The 27,723-nt window shown below is 53.3% G+C and overlaps 2 protein-coding genes across 4 annotated transcripts in view; both read right to left on the bottom strand.

Moving 5' to 3' along the window:
• The window catches only part of LTBP2 (latent transforming growth factor beta binding protein 2), a 73,634-nt gene extending 57,701 nt beyond the window's left edge, over positions 1-15,933 (bottom strand). For 2 of the 3 annotated variants that reach the window (XM_065635593.1, XM_065635594.1), the window contains exons 1-3: positions 15,154-15,932; positions 6,894-6,964; positions 848-1,091 (exon numbers count right to left, since the gene is read on the bottom strand). In XM_065635593.1, coding sequence (XP_065491665.1) covers positions 848-1,091; positions 6,894-6,964; positions 15,154-15,602 — 764 coding nt within the window. In that variant the 5' untranslated portion in view covers positions 15,603-15,932. Of the gene's footprint in view, positions 1-847; positions 1,092-6,893; positions 6,965-15,153 lie in introns of all 3 variants that reach the window. The other variant, XM_065635595.1, reaches the window with a different exon arrangement.
• Positions 15,934-21,452: 5,519 nt separating this feature from the next.
• The window catches only part of AREL1 (apoptosis resistant E3 ubiquitin protein ligase 1), a 40,492-nt gene continuing 34,221 nt past the window's right edge, over positions 21,453-27,723 (bottom strand). Inside the window, exons 21-22 of the transcript XR_010606273.1 lie at positions 26,354-26,463; positions 21,453-21,528 (exon numbers count right to left, since the gene is read on the bottom strand). The gene's annotated coding sequence lies outside the window, so the exon portion shown is untranslated. The remainder of the gene's footprint in view (positions 21,529-26,353; positions 26,464-27,723) is intronic.

Below are 27,723 nucleotides of genomic sequence, written 5' to 3'. Positions count from 1 at the left end.
CTTTCCTGCCTTTTCTGCCTCCTTCAACAGAAAACCCACAGATCCAGAGGGACTTCACAAAACACAAAGCGTGGAGGAGTCTCAGCTCAGGTACAAGAGCATCTCAGCACTGACCTGAGACAGGTGGGCTGGAGCTGTAAGTTCTTCCTCACCCAAAAAGACCAGACGATGCCACAGTTGTCATTCTAAGTTTAACATGCTCCTCACAGAGTCTTTGCGGCATGGACCTCTGTGAGCTCCAACAGCTGCATCTTCGCTTCTGTACCCAATATACAGGCACCCACCTGGGTACCAAAATGACCCACACCACAGCAGCATGACACAGAAATATGGAACAAATGGCTCAATAACAGCTTGAGTCTGCCAGGAGACATCTCCGAGTATCATCACTTTGCTCATACCGGCATTTAATAGCACACCTGATACCTACGCACCCTCCCGTGGATACTACCGGGACATATAGCTCTAAACACAATCTCTTTGGAAAGAGATTTAACGCCCACTCCTCCATCCACCCTCCTGCTACCGCTAACACTGCTCATTAACTGGACAAGGGCAAACTGCTGAGCTTCACAGTCCTTCTTCACTGTGGGACCACCACTAGCCTGCCCCATTCCTGCATGTGCCTGGGGACAGTAACACAGTGTTGGGGCCAAACTGAGTCCCTTGGAGGGACAGCAGGGCCCGACACCCTTCCCTCCGCTCCCACAGTCCGGGCAGGAGGCTCCATCAGGAGTTGAGCTGCCCAGTCTCATGACCCGACCTGGTCTTTGTGGCCCCATCAAGCATGGCGTTAGCCGCCTGTGGGTTTGGTGAAGCACCCTGCTGGAAACCGGGTTTGACTTACACAACTGGGACATGCCGTGGGACGGGCACCTGAGCCCCTCGCAGGGAGGCATCCCGCCCTGCCGTGCTGGTCCTTCTGCGGAGGGAGCTTGCAGGGGGCTGGAAGGCGGCAGCGGCACCAGGCTGGTGGTACTCCTGCTCGGGAATGACCTCTTCACACCGGGAGCCCTGGAAGCCTGAGCGACAGGTACAGACCTGGGGACGGCTGCAGGAGCCCTTGTTCTGGCACGGTGGGTCACAGACAGCTGGGGAGAAACAGAAAAGTGGTTAGTGGACACAGGGCTCCTAGCAGCATCCTCAGCCCCATGGTGGTGGCATCTGGCTGGGGCAGTGCAACCAGGGCAGCCCCATTTCTTCTCTGCAGGCAGGTGGCTTTCAAAGTCTCCATATTACTGCTCCCGTGGGTCCCTAACACAAGGTCATTGCCATCAGAGACTTGTTTCTGTTCTCACTTCTCCCCACTGGTCTATGCAGAGCACTTCTCCAGTAATAGTCACTGCAGAAAGCTCAAAAATGAGCAGCATCATCTGCAGAAAGCATGCAGCTACAACACTGCCCATAGCCCTCCGAGCAGGAGTAGGATCTCTGTCCCAGAGCAAGGGGAGGCAACAACTGCCAGGTGAGAAGACAGATGACCACACACTGTCACAGCTTCTTGGGAGTAGTTTGCACGTTACTTTCCTGCTTTAGTCTGTTTTGGGGTCTGATTTGCATGGTCCCCCTGGTTGTCCCCTCCATAGTTTTCCAGATCTCCCTCTGCAGCTGATTTTGGAGTCACTGTGCTCAAATTCCTCCACTGCTACAGAGACTTACAGTTCATTAACTTCATGCCCAAATCACCCTCTGAGCCTGTGTGTGTTCCTAATTAGAGCACATCAGCCTCAGTTTGCACTCCAGGAGGAAAGTGCTATTAATTATATGCCAGACCCCAACACTTCCCAAGTTAACAGATGCCAAATTGGATTTATAGCCCAGCCAAGAGAGCCAGGAAACCACAGCTCGCTCAGGTAGGACCAGGCTCATTATTCTTCGCAAGAGTAATTGAAAAGGCACTGGAAAATAGTGTCCTCCCTCAAAGGAAAGGGCTGGCTGGCAAAAGGATAATGAAACCTCCTCGGACAACACAAGGTGGACATTAACCTCCAGCCATGTGGGAATGCTGTGAATGGGCTGCAACATGCAGGCACTGCTTCTGCTGAGCGTTCCTTCCCCAGGACTGCCCCATGGAAGCTGCAGAAGCATCTGACATCCCACCACCTTTGCACACAGCTGCTGGGGTTTCATAAGCACACCCCTCCTTCTCTGGCTGTGCTCTCCATCCCCCTGAGATCCAGTCATGCCTGTGAGAAATGCTGCATCTGGGCAACAAACGTAAAGAGAGCTGTAGCCTTGTGTGCCATCCACACATCACCTCGCTGCAGCCAAGTGAGGAAAGTCCTTGTACAAGCTCTGACGTACTTTCACAGCAGTATAGCCCTCACAAGCCTTTCTTCATCCCAAAACTGGACTACCATCAGCTTTTCCTAGCTAGATCAGGGATATGTTGGCTAAAATGCTTCATTTGACCTTTATTACCTTGTTAACACTCAGAAAGAGAGGAAGAGCTTAAGCAAAGGGAGAACTCAAGTCACACAGGGCTGTACAGGAAAAAGCCAGAGGTTTTGATGAAATCCCTCAGTAAAATAAATCAGCCACCACTGCAGACTGTGTAACAGAGACAGGGTCCTAGTCAGGCAGGAATTAACCGTCTCTGGGAAGTCTGGCACTCCAAAAGTTGATGTAATTTATAATATAAAACTCAGCTGTGATTTAAATAGGCGGCCAGTCCCCACCGTTATCTCACAACAAATGCCCGTTTTAACAAACATCACCAGGCCAGGAAGCCAGCCATTGAAAACAACCACTTCACGTGCTGAAATACTGCAGAGCTGCAACACCGGGACCTGGGCACACAGTGGTTCTCACAACCTCTCCCACTAACAATGTTCATTGTCACTTTAGGCTGTGCCCTTCAGCAGGAAAGCAGCGATAAGCGACCAGGCACTCTGAAAAGTTCCTAAGGCAGCTGATACAGAGGAGAGGGAAACCGGAGCGGGATTAGTCTTTTGGTCCCTTCAGGCAGGATGGGTGGGGAGCTGCCCTAGCTCAAATATTCTAGCTCTGGGATTAATCCCCTTCCCCGTTGCCTTTCCAGACTCAGGAAGAACTTGAAAGAGCTTTAAAAAGCCACTGGTTTTCACTGAGTCCAGCTATGCAATGCAGGGAGAGCAGATCGTTCAGCAGAAGTAATGCCAATGCCAAGTGTGTGAAATCACAAGTCAGGACCCCAAACCCATAACACTGAGAGAAGAAACAAGACAGTTTACATATATATATATATATGTATGTCTATATTTGGAATCTTTCTCTTTGTTTTCTGGTTTCTGAGCCCAGCTGTTATTCTGAGATGTCCAGCTATGGGGACTACAAACAGTTTCTGTTGAGATGACAGCCACTCCTTTCTTCTCACTGTAGTCTCATGTTCCAGGAGGTGAGGCTTTAGGGAAAGCAAAAAGAGTCAGCTCAAAACTCTTAATAAAAGGATGAGATTTGGAGCACTGCTGAAGTATCACTAGTAGCAATGCTAGTTTATTCAAGAGCATCCAGAAGTGCCTTCACAGATCATCCCTGGTGCTGTCTGGTCTTCAGTGTATGAGGTAAGTCCTCCCTGCAAGGTCACACCACAGGGATGACCGTGGCGTGACTCTGGCCACCCACCTAGGCCAGGCAGGCAGGACTGTCGGAGGGGAAGGCCACTAAGTCCAACCTCCCATCACTTTGCAAGCACACCCAGCCCAGGACTGAGCAATGACATTGCAAGGTGACATTAAATTACCGTGTCCCTGCTGCTCTGCACGTGCTCTAGGTCTAGGAGAGTGATGTAAATATTTACTGTAAGCAGCTCCCGCTCAGTCCCATATAAATGTGGGGGAACCTGTCCATCCAGCTAGGCATCCACAGGAAAACTGGGAAAATGCCGAAGGACTTGTACCACTGGCATGATTTAGTTCACTTTCTCACGGAAAAGTTTGCTTATTGATGCAGAGCAATACGTAATCTCAGTTCTAACTTAAAGCTCTGACTGTGTTAGCAAAGCCAGAAGGGATGGACAATTTAACACAAGTGAGAGATCTGTACAGGCAGGGAGATCAACAGCAATGCAGGAATAACAGAGAAGGAAAACAGAACTTCAATGAGAAACACTCTGGGCTCAAAAAACCCAACAGTCACTGTACAGAAGAAAGACAAAAGGAGAGATCATGTGGATGTCATCTCCATTTTGCACATGTGAGAAAGCCCCAGATGCTAATGTGACTGTCTGAAGACACACTGAGATCACGGTAGAGCCAGCAACTCATCCTAGAATCCCTGCGCCTTCATCCAGTATCTTAACTGCAAGACCATCTGTACATGATTAGAAAGTGCGTAATTTCTTTAGTACTTCCCAAAACGCTGATTAACAATGTTTCTTTTAAGATTTAAAATATCCGTGTCAGAAAAAAAAGCCCACTCTGCACTACAAGCCCAGCCCAGGCTGCTGTCTTGGAAAGCAGCAGAGACCCATAGTAAATAATGCTGATGGAAGTGGAGGTTGAAGAACTGACATCAGGAGGCTGAGCAGGAGGATTGCCCTGCTCTGAAGCAGAGGGGAAAGATGATGAGCTAATAGTCAGCAGCTAAACTATCGACAAGTGCACACTGCAGCCCCTGAAATATTCTGGCTACCTTATGTGTGCAGGTTTCTTCTCCACTGAATCCAGGATATACAGCCCTGAGTCTCATCCCAGGATGAAGTTAAACAGGCAGGAGGTTGGATGAGCTCTTCAGGCCCAAGTTCAGCTGTAGCTCATTATCTCTAATGTCCCCTCCCACGAGAAGACCTCTGGAGCCCCACAGGATGCCCTGTGTGCAGTTCAGTGTGGTGATCTGGTAGCATGTGGGTTGAAACCCAAGCCCACTGCAAGTGGGCAAGATCTTCTTCCTAAACTCCCTTAGCTCACTTCCACTTTCCCAAGAATCACTAGTGTCCTGAAAAGATAGATTTCTTTTTCATCTTCCCAGTCATCGACTCTCTGAAAACTGCCCGAGACCTCACTGCGCTTTGGTTCTCAAAGCTGGAACAAACAAAAAGGCTAGAGAAACATGCCCATGACTTGAGTTCAGTCATATGCAGAGACGTTGCAAGAGGAAAGTCCCTGAAAAAGCATGGGTGGAGAAGGAAGAAATCAGCATGCTGGGTAGGTGATAGGGAGTAGATGAAGGCAACAATTTGGCCTATTCTCTCTCTTCCATCTAGGCTCAGACCCATCAAAACCAAGGTCCTGCCCAAGGCCCGAATGCCAACTTCTTCCCCGCTTCATCACTCTAAGAGGTTCCCTCTGGCTGCATTTCTACCCTGCTAACATCCCTGATATGCCTTGTATCAAAGACCATGGGACCAGACATTAAACAGTATTACAGTGCAGAAATTAACTGGGACAGGCTGTCCAGCTTGCCTTGGCAGCTTAAAAACAGTTAAACAACCCCAGCAGCTTGAACTCCAGCAGAAAGGTCCAGCAAGGGAGGTAGCTGAGAACAAAATTATGTTTACACATCACCGGTCTCCACCTAAGACCTGCCTGAGACCTACCATCCCCAGCTGGGGGGACACTGTCAGGCCTGATCACATTGACAGTGACCTTGAATGAATCCTTGGGAACCAGGGCCCAGCACCTGAGCAATCGCTAGACAGCCTTGCATGGCTGCGAGCCCAGATCTACTGCCTCTACGAAAATCCCTAATGAGAGAAAGATGCTGCCACGGCTGGCCCCGTGTTCTGTTTACAGACGCTGTCTGGCAGCACAGCACGCTCTCTACCGTTTGGCTTCTGTCGACGTGGGGGGAGAGGGAGCCGGGAGGTGAGTCAGCCCTTGACCCCTGGCTCCCGAACAGCCATCGCTAAAGCGATCACCCCCGCACAGCCGAAGCGCCATGAGATCCCACAGCAAACAACGCTGAGCCTCTTTCCCCAGTAAACATCTGGGCAGCTGTTGCCACTCATGTGAAGGCAGATGCTCTCAGCTATTCTGGGCAGGACATTCCCCTGCAGAAAGCCTGCCCGATGCCCAAGTGCTCCTGCTCCCCGAGCTGCCCGGGCAGCCCCTCGCCTCCCTGGGAGCGGGCAGGTGCATGGGGCAGGCGCTCTCCTGGGAAGGCCCACAGGCGGGCTGGATGGTGTAACCCCCTTGTTTAGGGACGGGGATCGCGGCAGGGGCTGGCCTGTGCTCGTGGAGGGATTGGGGATGGAAACGACAGTGCAGCTGCCTCTGGCATGCGTTGCACTGCTGCCTGCCCAAACCCCTTCCCTTCCAGTCCTGTGTGGGGAGCCCAAAATGACCTCAGCCCCCAGGGCCATTTGGAAGAGCAGAACCCTCATTAACCCCTCTGTGGGCAGGCAGGAGGGCCCTAGCCGGGCAGTTTCCGCACTGCAGGGGCACCCTGCAGCCACCACCATTTTACGCACCCCACGTGCTGCACCATGCTCAAGCCCCACCTGTCCCAGCCATTGTGCCAACTACATTAATTGAGCTCCTTAATAGCACTCGGATAATTTGCAGCCCTGATTTCCCCTGCAGGGTCAGCAACACTTGCCCACATGAGCACAGCCCCGCTCCACCAGTTCCTACCTGCTGGTACTTCCACAGACCTGCCTTTGCTCCAAGCAGTACCACGAGAACCCAGTGTGCCGTTGCAATGTCCTGCCCCAACAAGACCCTGCTCGGCATGGACACTAATAACGATAATGAAGTAAAGCCATAATTATTCGGCATGCTCAGACTTTGTCAGCAGGCGAGGAGAGCTGTCCCATGGCCCAGCAGCCCCAAGGAGGCTGCAGCGCTGTCTCCAAGGACCCAACAGTCTGTCTGCCCTGGCGCAGCGCAGGGGATGGGTGCAGGCTCACAGCAGTACTCAAGCACTTCTTAGGGGTGCATCACAAGACTTGTGCCAGCTGAGACTGTCATACTCACGTTTGATGCAGTGGTTTGTGCCGGGAGCCGTGGTCCATCCTGGGCAACACTGTCTGCCACAGACATTTGGCCTAAGCAGAGAGACAAAGCAGCGCGGTTAGAAGAAGGGAAGCTGAGGTCTCTCTGCAGCCAGCACCTCTGAGTCACCCGTAAAATTATTTCCTGCAGCATCTGATATTTCCTTCCAGATGGACCAGCAGCTGAGATCAAAACCAATGGGACAAGGGCTGAGTTGTTTAAGCGCTTGGAAAAGAAACCCCCAAGGACTATGTGAATGCTGCAGTGTGAGCAATCCCTCGGGGAGTATCTCCTTTTTGAACTGGCATTACGCTGGGTTCTTGGCACAGCGCTCAGAGGAACCATTTTCCTCCTGAGAGCAATTGGAGGCTGGCAGCCTGCAATCATTAAAGATCTCATGGCACTTCATGGTATTGGGGTGTAAATCAGGCCTGATTCCAACTTTGGTCATAGTGTCTCGCCTCCGCAAGTGTCCTGAGCTGCTTTGGCTGAAGACAACGCTTCATTCTCTGCCGAACTGCTGCCGCCTGTTGCTGTTCATTGCTCAGCCCCACCCCAGGAGGGACAGCAGCAGCAGCCACATCGGCCACCCCCTGGCTTGCTGTCCCTTTGCGAGCACCCCACTCCCACATTTGTTATCTGCCTCTGGGGCAGCAACCCTGGGGACTGCAGACTCGCCAGTGCTATGAAATTTGTGCCTGCTTGACATGCACGGTGCTAGACTAATGCCAGGATGCTAACATCATTTCCATGGTGGTTAATTTCAGTACTTTGCTGCAAAAACCTTTTGACTGCCTTTGCGTAGACGATGTCCTCCCCACCTCCCCTGTATTATGTGTTTTCAGGTAGAGCTCACTGCCAACATCCAGCTATCAGTGACAGTGCTGTGCCTCTGACACATGCTCCACAATGCCCAAGCAGGCAGCTAATCCTGCTTCTTCTGGTCACAGCTCATATTTACACATCTACAAAGAGAAGGAGTAACAAGTTGCAGGTTGCTCTCCAAGAGTAGTTACTCGTCAAGGAGGGAAGGTTTTGGGAATATGCAACTTTTGCATGTCTAGGTAGATGGGAGAGTATGGTCGTCAAAAGATAAAAAGTTAGAAATAGGCAGCCTGAAAGCTTTGGAAAGCCTCTAGAAATGAAGTGGGGAGCATGGTTTATTTCTAGCGCTGGACAAGGCAGTTGGAGCTGCTGACAGAATTTACAGGAACATGCACATTTGTCTTCTGGATTGACTTTCACATGAACACAGCAGGGTCAGAAGATGATCCTGCTCTGAACTGGGATCCTCATGACTCCTGTATCCACAGGGCATGAGATGAGACTCAAGAAGTGCCAGAGCTCAAGCTGTGAGGCTCACGTTTTAGGAGAGGTAAAGACGGTGGGTAGCAGGCATGCCAAGGATTCTGGTGTTCATGAATGAAGCTGCCTGTAGAGATACAATCACTCCACGTGGGAAAGGGAAGTGGTCTAAGAAGCCACATCATTTGTAAAGCGTTACCCGGCCCTCCAGGATCAACATTTTATTAACCTGGGTAGATTTTTATGGGGAGAAAGCACTTAAATTCCCTTGGTGTGACTTCCTGCAAACAGAAGAAGCCAAAGTAACTCTTGCATCCACTCACATCTGCTCTGGCCGGGCTAGAACAACAATTTCCAGCTTTTGTCTGTCAACTCAAAGAGATCTATGGGTCTCTTCTTCAAGACATCCCCAGAAAGTATTGAAGAAAAGCAAAGTTTCCTTTCCCTACTGTGTAAGAGTCCGCAAAAGGCCTTAAACTTTTTAAAGATGTCCAGATCACTAAAGAGAGAAAACCACTGAACTGGAGCAGGTCTTTAGGTACTTAAGGTCTGCTAAGGGACTCCACTCCAAGCAGCAGTATAAGCACCCTTGCTTAGATTGTCACAGCTCACATTCTTCCCTCGGCACAACTGAAACACACCTTGCAAGTCATACTCAGCTGGCCAGCTTGAAGAGCAAACCCCTTGTCCTCTCCCACCTCAACTTATTGACACAATCAGAGGTTGTTTCTTGTAGGCGAGATAACTTCTCCAGAGAAGCTGTTTCGGCCTTGAATCACGCTATTAGTTCTTCATGAGATTAAAGTTCAAGTTTCATCCACGTCTCTCACACGCATGCTTGAGGGAGCATGCTGCTAGCTGCTCTCAGTGCCAACAGCAAGCCAGAGGTTGTAGGAAGAAAGGCTTGAGACTAAAACAGACAGGGGCCCAAGACTGAGCAGACAAGATCACTCTTGAAGGCATGAAACCCCTGTTGGGTTCGGCACAAATCTCTCATTAACCGAGTCACCCTGGGTAACTGCCAACTCCAGACATGAGTTGCCAACCCCAGGTGAAGGGAGATGTTGGCACCGGGGTGGTGCTCCTCGAGGGAGGACAGTCCAGCATGTACAGAGAGGAGGAATCTGGCAGGGATGCCCTTGGATGAGAGTGTCCCTTCCTTCCATAACCTCCTAGATGAGAGGATGGAGAGAAATGGAGGAAGGGAGGACCTCCAGGACTAGAAGTGAGCACTTGGGAAGAGCAACATATAGGTGGTAGTGAAGGACAGAGAAGGACCATAACTTTTTCCTGACGAAAGCGCAGTGAGCAGGACCTCACATAGTATGGGGCATCAGGTGAGCAGGGGCATCAGCAATGGGAAAACAGCTATGGGGGCTTTGCCACACAGAACCCAGTCCTGAGCATGTCTGGTTCTACTTAAAGCCTGTAGTTGGTACTTGCATGGCTGGGATGCCATGTAGTTTTCACTGCCTTACAAAGAATTCAGAATGAATCCCAGGAGATTTAAGGAGCATGGCATGTTTACAGTGTGGTGGGACAGTGCTCGAGAGAGTGGTAGCCCCCAGCTACAGTTGTCCTGCTGCACGTGCCATCACCAACACAGGGCAAAGACACGGCTTCAGTGTGACCCACCTGCAGGGCACATCCAGCCCTGGGCCCCTACATCCAGTGCTGCTTCTGGAGAACAAAACAAGTGGCAGGGTCCCTCCAGGCCTGGTGTCACCATCATGGGGGTGGCTGCTGGGGAGCTACCTGTACACACTGAGCAGCCCCTGATCACCCCTCCGTTGCACAGGGGACCGAGGCCTCCAAGGCAGCAGGCTTGCTTGGCAAGAGGACCTGCTGGACGCCATGATGCACCAAGCCCCTGGCAGACCCAGCAATGACATGGGACAAAGCCACACTCATAACTTTGAAGCACTCAGCTGCCATGCAAGGCTGAGCACCCAGGCTGCCTCTTGCTTATCCACCCCTTGAAACTGGACACATGGCGACACAGAGAGGGGAGCAGGACTCTCACCCCCATCGTGGGCAGCCTGGGGTGCAGAGGGACCAGAGGATGGGTGGCTACATGGACAGGTCAGCGGCTCTTCCAGGTGGAAAGAAGCTCCCCACAGCCCCAGATCAGAGCAGAATACATGTCCTCACGCAGGTGTCCCAAGCTGAAGTCCCACTGAACACTCACACTAGGTCACACTACATACGGACATCCTATTCCCAGCCCTGTTGCTGATGCCAAAACAAGCCTTAGGCAAACAATCTGTCTTTCCTATCTCTGTCTCCTCACCAGTGGAATAGGTTAATTAATGTCTTTACCTTCCCAAGGGCCAGGTCAGCGAGCACACATCTTCCCTAGGAAATGACATATTGCTGAGGACACTCCCAGGCACTGGGACTTGACCGTCTGTAACACTGGACTGCTACAGGGCTCATGGGCCACTTAGCACCTTCCAAAATAGTTCCCAGCCCAGTTCAGACTGGAGCAGACAGGGACCATTTCCAACAGCCAGTTTCCTCTCTTCGGAGAGAAGGTGGATTGAATAGCTCAGACAGCTGAATAGCCACGGTGCCAGAGGAAGCCCTAAGGCACAGCTCACTAGTGCAGACATGGGCCTTTGGGTTTGCCTTTCTGGCAAAATGCAGGGTGAGGCAGTGGATCCACACCTCAGGCCCCGCCTCAAGTGCCACCTATGCCCTGAGGTCTCCAAACCTCAGGCAGCAGTAAGCAACGGCAAACCAAGCTTGCCCCTCACTCTGCAGCTGGCATGCACCATCCGTGCCCAAGTATAGTCCCTGGCATGTTGTGAGAGCTGAGTGCACAGGAGGTGTCAGGCACTACACACTGTTCTGCTCCTTTTCTGGGACAGACATCTCTCTCAGAGCTTCCCACAGCCCTCAGAGCTGAAGTCAGTGTCATGAAGCCTCCCTATATCCACAGGTACCATTCACAGCCCTGACTGGATGCACTGGCACAACCTGCAACTTGGGCAAAGGAGCTGCAGCAAGCCAGTCCGCCGTCACCTGCTTTGCTGCAGCAGCCAGAGGCCACCGGCAGGATCAGGCCCCCCGCTGTACAAAGTGGTACCCAGGATCCTGCAAGATCTTGCAGTGTTATCTGAAACCAGAGCCAAGCAACTGTAACAAGCACTAGGGGGAAGGAAAACAAGAAAACAGTAGTAAGATCATAGCTTCACATAGTTTCAGCATGGGCACAGCCTCAGCGATGATCACATACTGTTTCTGAAACATTCAGCAGAACTATTTTTTTTCATCATGCAATCTATGCATCATCTTTCAACTTCATGCAGCACTTTGTGCTGCCAGATATGCTGGCTCCATTCAGGTCATTTACAGCATCCTCACAGAAGGCCAGGGGGACCATTAGATCATCAAGTCTGCCTTTCTACTGCAGGACAGTGAACTTCATCCAACTGCATATGAAATATTTGCAGTCAGACCCAATGAAGAACATTAGCAAAAGGCTGCTGGCACCGATGAGCCACTGAAAATCCTCTGCCAAGTCCACATCAGCATTAACTGCCTCCACTCCTGAGCAGTCCTACACACACACTGCAGCGAGAATCTATACCCCACAAAGCCTGGGTAAAGCAGGACTATATAGCCACAGACAGTGTCTACTACAGCAATTAAACAAGCGTTGGGGTGCAGAATGCACAAAAGGAAAGTGGGAGAGAGAAGGAGAGATAGTGGGACTCTCAGCCTGTTACCTGCAGAGCCTTGCATGCCCCTGAAAATTGTCCAGGCAGGTAGGTATCAGAAGTAGAGGCTTCCCCAGACTACTCCCCCATTACCCACCTTCCTCTGATTTTGTGTACATCACCTGAGGATCATCACTGTGACCCACCCTCCCATGAGGGTGAGGAACAAGGCGGGTCACATCCTGGGGGCCACAAAGATGGAGAGAAATGCCTACAGTGTCCTCCCAGGAGCACTGGCCAGCCCAAATTAAGGATGCATCCAGCACACGAGTACAGCCACAGCTGGCATGTGTCAGGGCTTGGGAGATCCCTACCCCATAACACCCAAGCAGAAAATCTTCTTAGTCAGGGCAGGATGGAGAAACAGGCAGGTTAAGCAGAGCACAACAAAGCAGAGATGCTTTTGGGGATGGATTGTTTTCCTTACTCAGTGCTAAAAGACAGTAATGTTCTGTGGTATTTGCTGTGGTGTCAAAAGTCACCTCACAATGAGCCTCCAGGAGAAAACACTAAAACCCAGCTCTTGCAAACTTGTGGTTGGACACACTCATGGAAGGGTATGAGCAGGTCTCACCAGCAATAAGGTCAGACATGAGCAGAGTGGCAGTCACACCCAAACAGTTCCCAAAAAAGAAATTAAATTTGGGGTATGCCATTATCAAACAAAGCGAGAAAAGGACAGAGCGCTAATAAATTCCCTGACTGGGGAATCAGGAAAGGCAACCCACACAGGAGTTGAGATTTTAAGCCAAAGTATCTGCATAAATAAATAGCACCAGGGTTTAGTGCAGCCTGCAAAGCTACCTGAGTAAGGGAAAATGAAAGTTGTCATACTAGAGAGTAGTAGGAGTTCAGTGTAAATAGCAGAACAGAAAATATCCCACCTGGCAAAAAAACGAAACATCATGAAATGAAGTTTTTTAGGGGCCCTGAGTTTCCTGGATGGAAATGTGTCCAGTGCAGCAAGGGGCGTAGGAAGATGGATGAGGTGGAAGGACAAAGTCTCACCGAATGTCTGGAGGCAGCAGCAGCTAGCTTTCCATGAGGAGTAACGCCATGTGGTTACTCACGGACAATTATTTCAACTAGGCTTTTTTATAAACTCTGAAGACAGAAAAGTTTCAAAAGTACCGATTTGGGCTCCAGAGGAGATGGAACGCTACTGATGACAAGCCATTATATACACATTCCAGAGTTCCAAGTTTCTGGGGATCAGAGACAGCCCCATATCCCCAGCCCTCACCTCCCAGGGCAGAGTGGAGGCAGAGAGCACAGCACGGTCTGCATGGAGAACACAGCACCAAGGCACAGCTCTTCCCTCCCCTCAGCTTGGAGGCAACAGCACTCTCCAATACCCCAGGAAGCCAAATCTAGCTGATAACAAGTCAACAGAGCCTAAGTGCTGGACCAACCATCCCCATTTACATTCTTGATTAAGGAATGAAAGCAAGCTACGTGCAGAAAGATTCAGCACTCTTCTGAATGCAGCATGAACCTCGGGACTGCCCATCCGCTCCTGATAGCGGTGCGGGCCACCTGTTGTCACCAGAGGCAGCTGCAGCCTGGGAACCTTGTGGACTCAGGGTACTCATTGAAAGGAAAAGGACTACATCTTAGACTACTCAAATCCAGTCGAACTGCCACATGTTCCCAAAGAAATGATGACAACACTCCAACTGCAGAAAGGGTAAAATCCTCCTGAGCCCAAAAAAGCCCAAACATGACCGAGCAGGACTGGATCTTCCCGAGACTCTCCCTCTGGGTGGCTGACAAACCAAGGCTAATGGACTGGGTAAGCCAAAATCTGCTCAAGACTGACCTGCTGTTGACTAGCTGCTAGTGACAGACACTTTGCATATCAAACATAATGGGAAGAAGAACAAGTTTGGGGTTACTGTTTCTGCAGATTTGTTGTAGGAAACTACACAGAGGGTACATCTCTGTCTTTGAATTTTGCAGCTAGGCAAGTATGGGAGCAAGAAACCTCAGGGATTAAGCTGCCTTTTGTATTCTAGTGAAGCTCACCACCTGATGTTAGCAGAAGTTTCTGCCTGTGCCAGGGGGCAGTAAGCCCAGAGCCTGCCCTCTGTGTCCCCCAGTACGAAAAGCAGGCACGTGCTGCCACATGCGTCACTCAAACTGCCTGCACAACAGCTTCGGTAGCCCTTCCCAGCTGGCAGAGGAGCTCATCACGACAGGCATCAGCCCCAGGGCAGCAGAGAGGGAACTGCAGAGGAGGGGGCCCTGAGCCAAAGAATAGGTCAGTGCTGCTGTGCCAGACATCCCGCTCGCAGGCTCCTCTCACAGTGGAGCAGCTGGCTTTGCCATATGATCTCCCCTCCACCTCCACAGGGCTGTATCCAGAGACTGGAGCTGGAAGCGGCCCTGCCAGGCAAGTCATAGGAAGCCTCCCCCAGCTGAGCCAGCTCAAGCCATGGGAAGCTGCTGTGCGGAGCACTTACAAGGGGCCCATTATGGGAGGACGGAGCCAAGAGGCCAGGTACCTGCAGCAAGAGCGGCAGCAACCAGACTCTGTCCTGCAGAGCCAAGAGAGCCCCTCTAGCTTCTGCCACCACCCACACACCATGGTCATTCTGCCTCTCCTGCCCTAGCAGCCTCCCACCCTGCACGCTTTTTGGGACAGCTGTGGGCAGCCTCAGAGAGCAGCAGACACCCACTACACCGCTGTCTGACCTGCCGAAGCCCTGATTTGTCAGCAGAAGGGCATCACATCCAGCACGCTCTAAACCTTGTATCCCCATGTGACAGGCAGCTGGCAGCAGGCATCCCACAACAGACGTCCTGCTCGCCTCACACTCACACACGTGCTGACGGATTGCGTGGGCGAGAGCAGCGCAATTGCCCACCACACGTGTGGGACAGGCGTGCAGCACAAGTGCAAGCACCGAGCAGGCTCCTGCTCTGCTCCGGGGCCCGGGCCCAGTGACAGAGCCAGCTGAGGGGCCGCACGGCCCGGGACCCCCGCACATCACCCCCATGACTGCTCCGGGACAGGCAGCAAGAGGTGCCGCAAGGGACGGGGCAGTGCCGGGAGGGCCCGCGGGGATGAAGGGGGGATGAAGGGGGGATGCGCCGGGGTGCAGCACGGGTCCCAGGATGGGACCTGGCCCCTCCGCCTGGGGCTTCCCGGCGCCGGGACCACCAGAGTCACGCTACGCACCCCCAGCAGGGTCCTCCCCGGCCGCGGCACTTACCCTGACATCCTCCCTCTTCTGCTCGGCTCCTTCGCCCGGGGCACGACCCGGGCTTTCAGCCCGCCGCCCTGCCGCTGGCGGGAGGGGTCCAGCCTGCTCCCCTGCCCTGGGCCGGGACCGAGCCCGGCATCGCCCGCCTGGCCCCGGGGCGTGGGCAGTCCTCGGTCGGGACGCTGCCTCCGGCCGTCGCCCCCGCTCCCCGCGGCAGCCGTGGAGCCGCGGTCCACGTGGAAGGCGGCGGGGAGGGGCCGTGCCGGGGGAGGGGGTCTGGGCGCCGGGGACAGGCTGTGCGCCGTGCCCGCCGCCCCCAGGGCAGCCCCCCGGCTCCGCGGCCGCGCCGCCCCCCCGCTCCCCGGCTCCAGCCTGGCCGCGGAGTCCGGCCGACAGCCGGCGAAGCCCAGGAGGACGGCAAAGGTGAGCGGGAGGAGGCTGGCGGCGGCGTCCCGCATGGTGTCAGCCGGCGGCGGGGCGAGACGGGAGGCGCGGAGCGCTCAGCGCCCGGCCGGCATCCTCCGGAGGGCGCGGGGCAGCGGAGACCGCCGGCTCTCCGCGCTCAGCTCACCGCCCCATCCCGCTCCGGGGCTCCGCCGGGACCGGGGGCGCAGACAGCAGGGCTGAGGCAGGGGCGCGGGCCGCCGAGCGGCCCCCGCAGAAGGTGGAAGAGGAGGAGGAAAGCGGCCGGTCCCGCTCGCCGGGCTCCCAACGAGCTCCCGCGCTCCGCAAGCAGTTCCGAGCACCTTCGCGCCTGCCTCTGGCACTGGCAGCGCCTGGAGGGGATGGAGGGTTTTATTTTTGGAAACCTCCCCCTTTTGTGTCTTTTTGATGCTGACATCCCCCCTCTCCAGAGGACACGGCTCGGCCCCCCTCCTTAGGAGAGGAGACATTCCAGCAACACCCACTTTGGCAAAGGGAAACAAACTACAACAGAGAAGCCTTAACCCCTGCTTGGCCGGGGAGACCCGTTCGCCGCCTGCCCAGCAGCCGGCGTGCAGCCCCGGAGCCCGCCCTGCCGCCCGGCCCGCAGCGAGCCCCGGCTCCCGCCGCAGCTGGAAGCGCTCGGAGAAGGTGGAGCAGCCCCGGTGCGGGGTGTACGGAGCAGGAGACACGGATGCCGGAGGAATACACTGCCGCCCCCCGGCAACTGGGGACTTGTGGAGCTGCAACAGCACCGCTAGCCCTCTTGCTGCTCTTGATCGCATCTCACAGGAGAAAGGCACTGCACTGGGAAGAGCCTTATTTGCCATCTCACCTGGCTACAGAGCTCTCAGGTCCCCTCAAACCCGACTCATGGCTTTATACTCTTCCTCCTATAGGCCCAGGCTAGAAAAGGACCCACCTAAAAGCTACAGGTCCTTCAGCCAAGAGAGATCTTCCAGCAGACATATTCCACCAGCCTAGAGTAGATGTCCATCCTTCCCCCGTCTGTCTCTGCATGGGCACCTGGAGGTTGAGGGATGACTTGAAATGACTGCTTCGTATGCACTGAGAAAGACTGAGGGAAGAGTAGGAAGAGGGAGAAGATGGGGCAGAAACCCCCTTTCAGCCACACACATCAGCTTGGGCTTGTCCTCTGCCACATCTCTGCTGCTCTCTGCTGCCCTTGGCCATCTCAGTCAGGGAGCAAATCCTCCCAGAGGAGTGCAGGCTGTATCCCAGCGCAGCAACACAGTATATTTGGGGTGGGCTCATTCTGGTCCACAGCAGCATCTGTGAGCTTGGTGGGTGGCTGAAGACCTCTTACTGTACCTCTGCACACAAGGAGACAGAGGAGGGCACCACAGGTGCTCATGGGAAGGAGATACTCACCAGCACATCCCTGCAGTGGGTCCTGTGGCCAGTAACACTTATCAACCTGGTTTCATCATGCCAAGCTCAGGCAGACGAAAGGTGCAGCTCACTTAGCATCCCAACTCTGAGTGCAGTAGCTGAATGCCCACAAGAGGACATGAGATACTGTGCGTGCACACAGAGCATGCTCTGGGTGTACCCTCACACCCTCCAGCAATCTGCAAAGTAGGGACTTCTTCAGCTAGAGGCTGCAGATTGGCCACTGGCTTTAAAAGGCAAATTTTTATATCAGCCCATGAATTTATTTAATCTCTTTTGTCCTTTTTGATATGTGGGGTGGCTGCCACATAGACTACAGGCTCTTCTCCCATGCCCACCCCTCCCTCAGCTCTTTAAGGACTTTGTCCCGCTGACGCTCTTCTCCTTCCGCCTCTCCTGCTACAGGTGCCACCTGCTCTGGCCCAAGCCAAGCTGCCTGCTTCCCAAAAGCTTTGTGGCAGAGGGGTCCCGCTCCTCCAGTGCCTCCTCTCTGGCCTTCATCACTTGTGCTCCTAACACCTCTCCCATTTGAAACCACTGGCTCCAGCTCCCCTTCTTCCCACTGCCTCTTGCCTTTTAGGCCCTCTCAGACCACAGTTGTCCCCTCCCTGGAATAGAAGCACTGCTGCCTGCCTTCTGGGGTGTGGAGGAGCCAGGAAAGGAGCAGAAGCACAGGGAATTAATCCTCCCCAAAACACACTGGTTCTGGAGCAGAACAGGACTCCAGCGCATCCCCCCTGGCTGAGGCCCTGCAAGCAGGGAGACCAGAGGTAACATGGCAAGTGAGCAAATGGAACAGGATCGACAGGGCGGAGTGGGTTCAAACTTTGAGCTTGGCTCTGACAGCTGGTTTCACAGGGCAGAGGTGTCAGGGGAAATACCAGTGAGTGCTTTAGCACTTCCTGGGCACCACCAACTCGTCCACCCACCTCGCTGGGGCAGACCCACCACTTGGGCAGGAGCTTGCATGGCCCCAGATGCCATGAGCAGTACCCAGTAACAGCCGTGGCTCATTTCTTTGTTCTGAGGAAGAGGAATGTCCTTTCCATCCTCACCTAATTACTTTCTTATGCAGCAATGGAAAGAATGCTTGTGCCTAAACTTGACACGAGAAAATTATCAACACCATAAACAAAGCCATAAACAAAACAGCTGAGAGCCCAGGCAGTGCTCAAAGCTACAGCAGGCAATCCTGGAGAAGGCCGACTCGGGGCACAAGTGAATGACTCCTCCATGGATCACCACAGTGAAGAAGGAGATTCGTGGAACCCCCAGGGGACCGTGCCTTGGGTGCCTGCACTCCGTGCCCTGACAGTGGTCGTGCTGCTGGAGACTGTGCCCTCCCAATGGGGCTGGGCAATGAGATATGCAAACCCAAGAAAGCCACTGATGGCCTTCCGGTATATCTCACAGCCACCCCTGGCTGTGGTGGAGCCTGGCCTAGGGAGCTGGCATCCCTTTTCAAATCAGCTTCACCCCATGTTTGCAGTAACCTCTCTGGAGCTGGACACCAAGCTTCTTCCAGTCTAACACCTGCAAACCCTCCTTTGCTCTCGCAAGGGTGTGCCAGCACTGTTTGATCCCATGTAAGTGCTGTGACAGAGCAGGGGGCAGCTGAGAGCAGCAAGCCCCAACACCCTGGGGCTGCCTGGCACAGGAGACACAGTCACAAGGGATGCAGGCACAGGGTCAGGCACATGGGGAGGGAAGTGACTGCATTCCCAGTGTAGGTGGGTGACATGCAGGCATTCAGCCTGGTCTTGCTGCCTCCCAGCCCTATGGCTTATTTCATATTTGGCTATCCCCAAAAATAAATCCATCAGAAAAGGGGGAGCACAGGGTGCGTGGGGAGTCATAGCGTGGGTTGGGCTTCAGCATGCTGCTCAGGGGGGGCTCAGCAGACAAACATGAAATACCTCATTTCTCAGGAACTCATGCAGGCAGGGCACAGATGGTCGGACTGCTTGCCGCTGAGATCAAACCCACACCCGGGAAGAGAGATCAGCAGCAGAGACAGGATGGGCAGTGAGCCGGCAAGCAGGGTTCAACAGCCTGGTCCCCATCAGCAGGGAGCACAGCACTAGTCTGGGGGGGCGAGCTGCAGGTAGGCAGCTCAAAGTGCTCTTTGCTGCCTTCCCTTCCCCATAATTCACCACACAAGCTTCTGGGCAGCAGAGATGGCACCAGAGGAGAGGCCGAGGGCAAACACAGCTGCAGCACCTCTCCAAGTCCACACTTTCTGGGGCCAGGGTGATGAGGTGAATGAGGCAGACCTGGAAGCCCGCACAGAAAGCAAGAGGCTCGCTAGACCCTACAGAGGAGAGGAGCAAGGGTGGGCTGTGCTGACAGCACAGCCATTCTCACCTCTACGGAAGAGAAGAAGGGGTGCTTGGGCAGCTAAGGATCAAAGCCACAGAGCCAGAGGGGTCAAGGTGGGCTGTGCCCTGAAGAGATGAGCACAAGTCACATCCCCTTGAGGTCTCTTCAAAGGACAGGGAGAAGTGGCTCTTCAGGACGGTGGCGAAGGGGGTCCCTTTGTGCCAGGACCCCTCATGCCCTCATTCTCCTGCCCCTTGGATCCACACCACTCTGCAGGACCCCTCGGTGGGTAGAACCTGGGAGCCACACTTCCAGGGGCAGTTGGCCCCCAGATGTGGCTCCTGGCACCATATCCTTTAGATTAATTAGCCCCTTTTCTTCCTCTTCAGAAGGGTTCACAACCCACATGTGCTTCTTCCTCCGCTGTGAGCAGATTCATAACACGCTGCAGATGGGACACATTCCACAGATTCAGGAGCTGCCTGCAGCTCCCGCAGAGGAAGGAGGAGTGCTCCCCCAGCTCGGGGCTGAAGGGCCAGGCAGAGGAAGGCTGGCCAGCCCCACTGGCTTACAAATCAGGGTGCAGAGCCAACATCTTAGAGGCACAAGTCACAGATTCTCTGAATAGAGACATCTTACACAAAAATGGAGAACATAGGAGCCCTGTGGAGCTGGGTGGAGAAACAACTTCGAGGCAGCAACGCAGCGAGACCTCTAGAGAGGACCTCTGTAACCATGAGCATCAGAAGGAGGAAAAGCAGCTTCTGAATATGTGAACATAGCCAGCAAATCATCCACGGACACCATTCCCACCCCTTGGCTTTGCCATGTGATAGCTCATGGCACAGCTCAGCACACTCACGCTTACGGCACCCGGGGAAGGAGATATTCCCACCAGAGGAGCCGCTCCAGCCAGACACACACCCTGTCCCTGCAGACACCTCCACCCATTCTTGGTGTGTCCCTCAGAGCCTTGAGGTATGTCCTGGCCTCTTCCCCTGAGGAGACAGCCAGCTCAGAACCATGTAAGTGGTAGTTTGTTGTCAGAAAACAGAAGAGAAACTGTTTAGCAGCTTATAGTCGAAACCCAAAGTTTGCTGGTTTTATTGTTCCTTCTGCTTTCATTTAACCAGGACCATCTCTGAGATGGAGGAGGGAGGCACAGACCAGCCAAGTGGGTGTCCCACAACTGGACTCCTTGGTCATGCTGCTGTCTAAACATACATCCGTGCATTACCAAGGGCTGAGACCACACACTGGAAAAGAGGTTACAACAGGAGACAAAAACATGCTGCTAGGAAGAAGAAACCTGGCAAGCAGGACCAGATGGCGGGACCCAAGGGACAGGAGTACAGAGTGCGGCAGAGCGGAGATTGCTGTGGGCTACTGCTGCAGAAAGGCTCTGGTGGGGCTGGCTGCAGAGTACAGCTGGTTCTTTATCCATCACACTATTTCAAGCCCCTTCAGCAACTCTTCAGGAGGAAAAAAAAAAAAAACCACAACAAAACCAAAAAAACCAAACCACCACCATCTGAGCTAGAATGTGACTCATGCAGAGCTCCAGCAGCTCAGGGGAACCTGTCCATTTATAATTAATGAAGTCCTGTTTGCAATGATCTGACTGCAATCTCCCGTCTCCCCAGGAGACTGGTCTGGCCTCTCTGCTTCTTCCATACCTGCGGCTGGAGCCACACGTGGCAGCGAGATGGGCCTGGAAACCAAGAAAGCCTGCGTGTCCCTGAGGAGCGTGGAGGCTGCCCTGACGAGGAAACCCATTCCATCATGTGTTTCCTGCAGGAACAAGCCTGCTCAGGACATCAAAATGATGGGGGGGCTTCAACAAGAGCACTCAATAGTTAGCTGTCCTCACTAGGGGTGGCAAGGAAAGAAGGAAGCAGAACCTCTTGCCATTTTTAAGGACTCTGACCCCCGAAGAGGGAATGCTCCCCACGTGGTCAGAGCCCTGTGGAGAGGAGTGTGGAAAGGACCCTGATAGTGTGAATTTCCATAACAGTCTCTTCCCCTTTTCACCAGGGTCTTAACGTGAGGAGGCTTTTCCTGTGGTACCCATCGACCATCAGCTTCTGTCACAGTCTGGAAGGGAACAGAGAAGAGGGAGCAACAGCTTGAGGATACACAGGGATGGCAGGGTGCTCTCCTCAGCAGGAAGTCTCCCTTTCTGGTGCCTGGTACCACTTCACAGGCAGCGCTTCCCACGGAGCCCACAACCTGGAGAAAAGAGAAATCCAACCAAGATAACCCAGCGGTGGGGACAGAAAACAACAGGTGATCCCAGGACCGTGCTGAAGAAGCTCTCCCCAAGAAATTCCTCCCACAATGAACTTCTCTCAAAACCTCCGCCTTTCCTTTGCATTAGCTTAAAAACCAAAAGGACCAAAAAAACCAAAACCCACCAAAACAAAAACAACAACGACAAACAAAACAAAACGAACCTGAATTGAACTTGGAATTCTACTGAGTGTTTGAAATTAAAGTAGTTTCATTCCTGCTCTGATTCCAAAGCAGTCATCCTAAAAATCAATTACTCTCATTTCCTTCAAGTCACTGTTCCTTCCTTAAGACCCTCTCCTCAGTTGCCCAGGGCACAGGGAAAACTGACCATGGCCACATAGTGCTTAAAACAGGAATGATCAGTGGGGCTGATATTATATCTGTATTTTAGCTTGGTTACTTTGCCATCACAGGATTTTAGGTGCTTTCCTATCAATTTGGGCACTGGAATGGCTGTGTGAAGTGATCTCAGCTCATTACAATGCAGGGATTTCAAGTGGATGTTTAATAGCTTATTAATAAGTGAGTCTTAAAGAACTGCAAAAAAGTGGCAATTACTAGGTGGTGTGTGTTAGAACTAAAATAGTGGGTCATCAAGCAATAGACTAGTTCATTGACACTTTACAGTCCCACTGGGAAATTATTTGGATTAGGCTGAGTACCTAATTTCCCAGCTATGACTTCACAGGCTGGGAATCCAGCTCTCTGGTGACATCACAGCTCCAGAAGTCTCCCTCACCAGTTGCCACACTGCCTCTGCTGTCACCCACTCCACACACAGGTGTGGCACACAGCTGTAGGAAAAGGCCCAGTCTCTTACATGAAAAAAGAATAATGAGGCACGAGAGCTTAACAAGGAAATAATTGCAGCACAACTTGCAAAGAAGATGAGCAAAGCCCCTTTCCATGCCAACTGCATCAGGTCACCATCTTCAGAGAAGAGCAAAGAGCTTGCGATGGAGAAGCCTTCACTTCCCACACAGACAGGGGCCATGCCAGGCACAGAACAAAAATGTGTAAAAGGATTACAGAGATGGCACTTCATTTTCCTGCCTCTCCCAGAACTGGGTTTGGAGCTCAGGGCAGCAGCAGAGATGATACAAGCCTGCCCTCTCTGCTGATGATTACCTCTGCCTCCACGCCGAGCTCTGGCACACGCTTTCAGGCCGTGTCTCTGCCTTCCTTCCCTCTCTCGGCTGGTGGAGCAGGCAAGGCTGCCACGCACAGCTCGAGCTCACAGCAGTGCCAACAGCACAGACAGCCACGCTCCCGCAAGGCTGGCGAGCCCAGTGGCAGGGGTGGTGGCCAAGAAAGCAGCTGGCCCTGCAGAGGCAAGAGAGTCCCTCTCCTTCCTCCTTCCCGGAGCCTGACCCCTCTGCCAGGGCACAGGAGAAAATGTTTTACGTGGGGGGCCCCTCTCAATGCCACTTTGGTCTCTTGTTCCATGAAGGGATGGGACCAATGGAGCCCTTGGCTTTCCTCAGCACTGCCCCTGGCCTGAGTAGCCCCTGCCTTGCTGCCTGCTTTCAGCAGAGGCAGTGCCCTATGGCCCGTGCTGCCCACCTTGCAGCTCTCAGTCAGGCTCTGCTCCCCTGCAAGCTTGGACATCCCTGCGGGGGCTCTGGAGGGTGTGAACATCGTTGACAAAGCCTTTAGGTTACACAGATCACCCAGCAGTGCCAGAGGAGCTAAAATCCCTTGTGAGAGCACATTGCAGGGCAGGGGGATAGACCATCAGCTCTTCCCTCTTAGCCCATAGGCACCATGCATAGTGTGATATCAGCACCTTGTACCCTGCCTCATCCCCACTATCCACATGCTTCCTGCCAGCCTGCACCCAGGGCTGGCTGCCCCCCTACACCAGAGGGCTGGCGCCTTCTCTGGCAGCCCACTGCTGCTGCCCATCCTCCCACTGGGACTGCACTTCTCCCCAGCACAATTTTTGGGAACCAGATCCAGGCCTAGCAGCAGGACACCTTTCCCAGCCCAGGGGGGATGCCTGCCTTGCAGGCCAAAGGCACAGGTGAAGTTCGGCCCAAGGAAGCACCCACAGAATCACAGAATGTTAGGGATTGGAAGGGACCTCAAAAGATCATCTAGTCCAATCCCCCTGCCGGAGCAGGAACACCCAGGTGAGGTTACACAGGAAGGCGTCCAGGCGGGTTTTGAATGTCTCCAGAGAAGAAGACTCCACAACCTCCCTGGGCAGCCTGTTCCAGTGTTCCATCACCCTGACTGAGAAGAAGTTTCTTCTCAAATTTAAGTGGAACCTCTTGTGTTCCAGCTTGAACCCACTACCCCTTGTCTTACTGTTGGTTGACAACCAACAGCCCAACCCATTTGGGCTCCCCTGGCGAGGCTGGTGGGGAGCTGCAGTGACCTGCAGTGCCTCCCAGACCACAGAGCTGCTGGAGAGGTCAAGACAAACCACAGAAAATAGCACAGAGGCTGATGGCCAGCTCTAGCCCTGTGCTTCTGCACCAAGACAGATCCAACCAAGGCTGATGCACTCCAGGGATGCATCCAGGTTGCACATACAACCAGGGCAGCCCCTCCTGAGACAGCTCTGGTGCTGCAGAGCGGAGATTGGGGGCTGAAGGATATTCTGGCTTGTGCCTCTCTTCCCTCCCAGCCTGACTGCGTTGCTGTGAACTACAGCTGACCCACAGCTCTTTGCCTCACCTGTCCCTGCCCCAATATCCATATCCTATATGGCACCAGCCCCTTGGCCTCCGCTGAGCTCAAGCCTCCAGCTGGCTTTAGGGCCACTGCTAGAAACATTATAGCACACCTGTTCTTCAGATGAGGGTTTACAGCCAAGGCTAGCACATCTGGATTGTAAAATAGACATTTGGAAGTTTATCAACATGTTTCCAACAGTCTGAGTATGGCAGAGACTGTCTCAATGCTTTAGTGGAGGAAGCAGCTGGGCTGGACAGATGGTTCGGTGTCCTTCTCACGCCCCGTGCAGGCTGGGCTGAGCCCCACACCCTCAAAACCAAACTGCCTCTTCCTGACAGTGGTGGTCCAGGAAGCCATGTCAGCAAGGCCCTAGGAGGGAAATGGGGAAGTGAAATCCCGTGCCCTTCCCACCCCAGAGCCTGCTGACGCAGCTGCACCAAGCCCTGACTTCGGCCAAACTTCTCCCAGAAACACTGCCTGCTCAGAAAACTGGTTGTGAATCTGCACCATATGCGCTGGGGAGGGGCAAGAACTGACTCCATCGGCTCGGTCTCATGCAAAGCTCAGCCGCCAACAGCCTCCAGGGCTTTTGCTCTCAGCAAAGTCCTGATCAGCAGCAGCATCAAGCTGCCGCTAATGGATTTGTCAGCACCAAGCAGATCTAAAGGAGGAACGTGGCCCACTGCCCTGAGTTGTTTCATCTGCACAGCCCCTCTCATCATATTAGTTTCTCAGATGTGCAGCTCTCACACCCGTGCTAACAACAGACCTCCCACACAAGCATTCAGTAACATACTCTGATTTTGGTCTCTTCCCAGCCATCCCTCGCCAACAGAAACACAGCTGATGCTTCAGGGTCTGAGTGACACAGAGGCAAGAGAGGCAGAAGACCTGTAAAGCTGATGGAGCAGGAGGTAGCTCTGCCCACAGCACACAGGAGAGCTTTGGCAACATGGTGGTGGTTGCTTCTCAGAAAATCTTCAGATGGCCTAGGTCTAAGTTCGCAGCAGCTGATCAACAATCCTTCTCCTGACAGTGAAGCGAGGCGATGCTAGCTACAGATGTGCTCTCCAAAACTGCTCCTCCCCTCATTCTCACCCTGCAATAACCTGGCTGGCATCTGGCAAGGTCTCCTCTCATGTCCTTTCATTTTGCCAGCCAACCTGCAGGTGAAGGCAGCATTCACATCCTGCAGTCCTGACTGCCATGCTTGGCTCTCATCAGCCCTGAAGGAGAGACCACTCTGCTAAGCCAGTGGCTGAGCGCTGTACAAATATCTACAGGAACTGGCAAAAGTGGCACAAAAGGACACACTTCTTTCGAGCTGGATCAGTTTCTTCACCTCTCTGCAATGCAGTAGGCTATAAATGTATTTATACCTATTTCACAGCCCTTTGGAGGCTTAGGAAGACCTGAGTTCTTTTATCAGCTCCACCTGAGTGAATCTCATAACCCACATGCTCTCAGTAATATTGAACTACCTCAAGTTCAGAGCACTTCAATGGAGGAGGCTGGAGCGGGGACGATGGTGTGAAGGTCAGGCATAACACCGAACCTTCAGACACCGTACCTGCAGCTTTGGGGATGCAAATGGATTTCTAGAGCTCTTTGCATTTGGCCAGTTTCTTGATCCTTACGTGTCTGTTTCAAAAGCCAGGGGCTGCAGAGCTCCCAAAAAATCCTGGAAACAAGAGCAGCCTGACTTGACTCAGGTGAACATGCGGAAGAGCACCAGCATAGAGACACCTAACAACTTCTAAATGAAGCCTGTGACAACAGAGCCAGGGGACTGCCCCACAGTGCTGATGCTGGAACCCAAGTTCAGTCCTGGCTCTGACACAAGCTGCTTCTGTGAGCTCAGATGAACCATCTAACTTCAGCCCTAAGGTACAAAGTGGAAAAGAGATCACCCCAAACGTCCACTCTGTGTTTTCCCATATCTTTGCTGGGCCCTCTGGCACTAGAGCAAGGCATGTTACATAGAACAAAGGGCACACTGTAGGAGAAAAAGTCTGAATTAATGTGAGAGCTGCACATACACCACTGCTTAGGGAAAACAAACATATTTAGCGGCACCTACCACTAACGTTGTCTGAAGTTCATGCTAGGGCCAAGTCCACTACTGGATGCTTCTTCCACAGGACCTGGAGAACCTACAAAGACACTAGCGACAATTCAGGGTGAGAGGCACTGCAAGACACGACAGAGAAGAACAGGTTGGAAAATGAAGAAAGGGGATTCAAAACATCATTAGGATCTTACCAAACAAATTCCCCTCTTGCATCTGGATGTACCAGCGGGCTCATCTGCCCAGACCATCCCAGACGGTGTATTTTCACTGACAGAGGAAGCAACATAGCTTTGTATTTCTCAGTAAATTGAGCTTCTCACCTCTAAGCTTCCAGGTCACCAGGTCTGCTGACCCTTCCTCCCTCCCGGAGCATAAATCTGACCCCCTCCCCCAGGCCCTCCCACCCCAAGGCAGGCAGGTCTTGCTCATGACAGCCAGCGCTTTGTTCAGCGGCTGAGCCAACACTTCCTCCCAAGGGAGAACATAACTCCACAGAGGCAAAGGTCAAGTGTGCTCTTCCCAAAGCTGAGGGTTTGCCTTTGCCACTTAATCCAGGCCGAGATCTCACAGCCGGCACAGAGCTTCTCGTGAGGCTGGGAACGGAGCCTTTGCAGGCAGAGGAAGAAGCGCAACTGGGGCACAGGTACAAGGAGAGAGACAGAACATCTGCCCTTCACCACAAGCCTTCAGGGCACCAGCAAGGAGGCAGCTAGGAAAACAAACCCCCCCCCCATCAGATATCTCATCACTATTTTGTGAAATAACCCTGCTCTTGCCCTCACCAGTTCGGGCCCAACGTCAAAGATGGCCAAGTGGCAGGTGGTGTTTAATTTCCACTTTGCTTTTCAGCCCTGCCTCCTTTAGGGAAGAGTGAAATCAAGCCAGCTTCACCACTGCAGAGCCCGGGGGCAGCAGCTCAGATGGCTTCCAGCAGCACTCTGCTGTACCCAGGAGTGCTCCTATTTTGCAGTGCTCAGCCACAACCCTGCAAGAAGCAGTGTGGGCAAGGGAGCAATTAAGAGCCCCATCACTCTGGTTTTGCAGTAGAGGTGAGGAAGAAACAGGCTTCTACTGTCCTCACCTCATCCAGCCATGGCCAAGCAAGCAGGTCATCTTGGCAGTGGAACGCATCTCCTGGTACTCTCCTATACAATCACAGGCTGGTTGAGGTGGGATGAAACCTCTGGAGATGGTCCTGTCTAGCCCCCTGCTCAGACCAAAATAGTTAAGGCCATGTCCAGTTGAGTTTTTGACCCTGTCCAAGGATGGAGGCTCCACAGCCTCCCTGGGCAGCCTGCTCCAGTGTTGTTCACTCTGATCTGACCTGTAACACAGGTGGCCATCAGCCACCTTTGCTGCAATGGGTTGGGTCACTGCCA

The sequence above is a fragment of the Caloenas nicobarica genome, chromosome 5 (assembly GCF_036013445.1).
Source record: "Caloenas nicobarica isolate bCalNic1 chromosome 5, bCalNic1.hap1, whole genome shotgun sequence".
In the NCBI taxonomy this organism is placed as follows: Eukaryota; Metazoa; Chordata; class Aves; order Columbiformes; family Columbidae; genus Caloenas; species Caloenas nicobarica.
The sequence above is the reverse complement of the archived record's forward strand: the minus strand, read 5'-3'. Positions and strand labels throughout refer to the sequence as shown.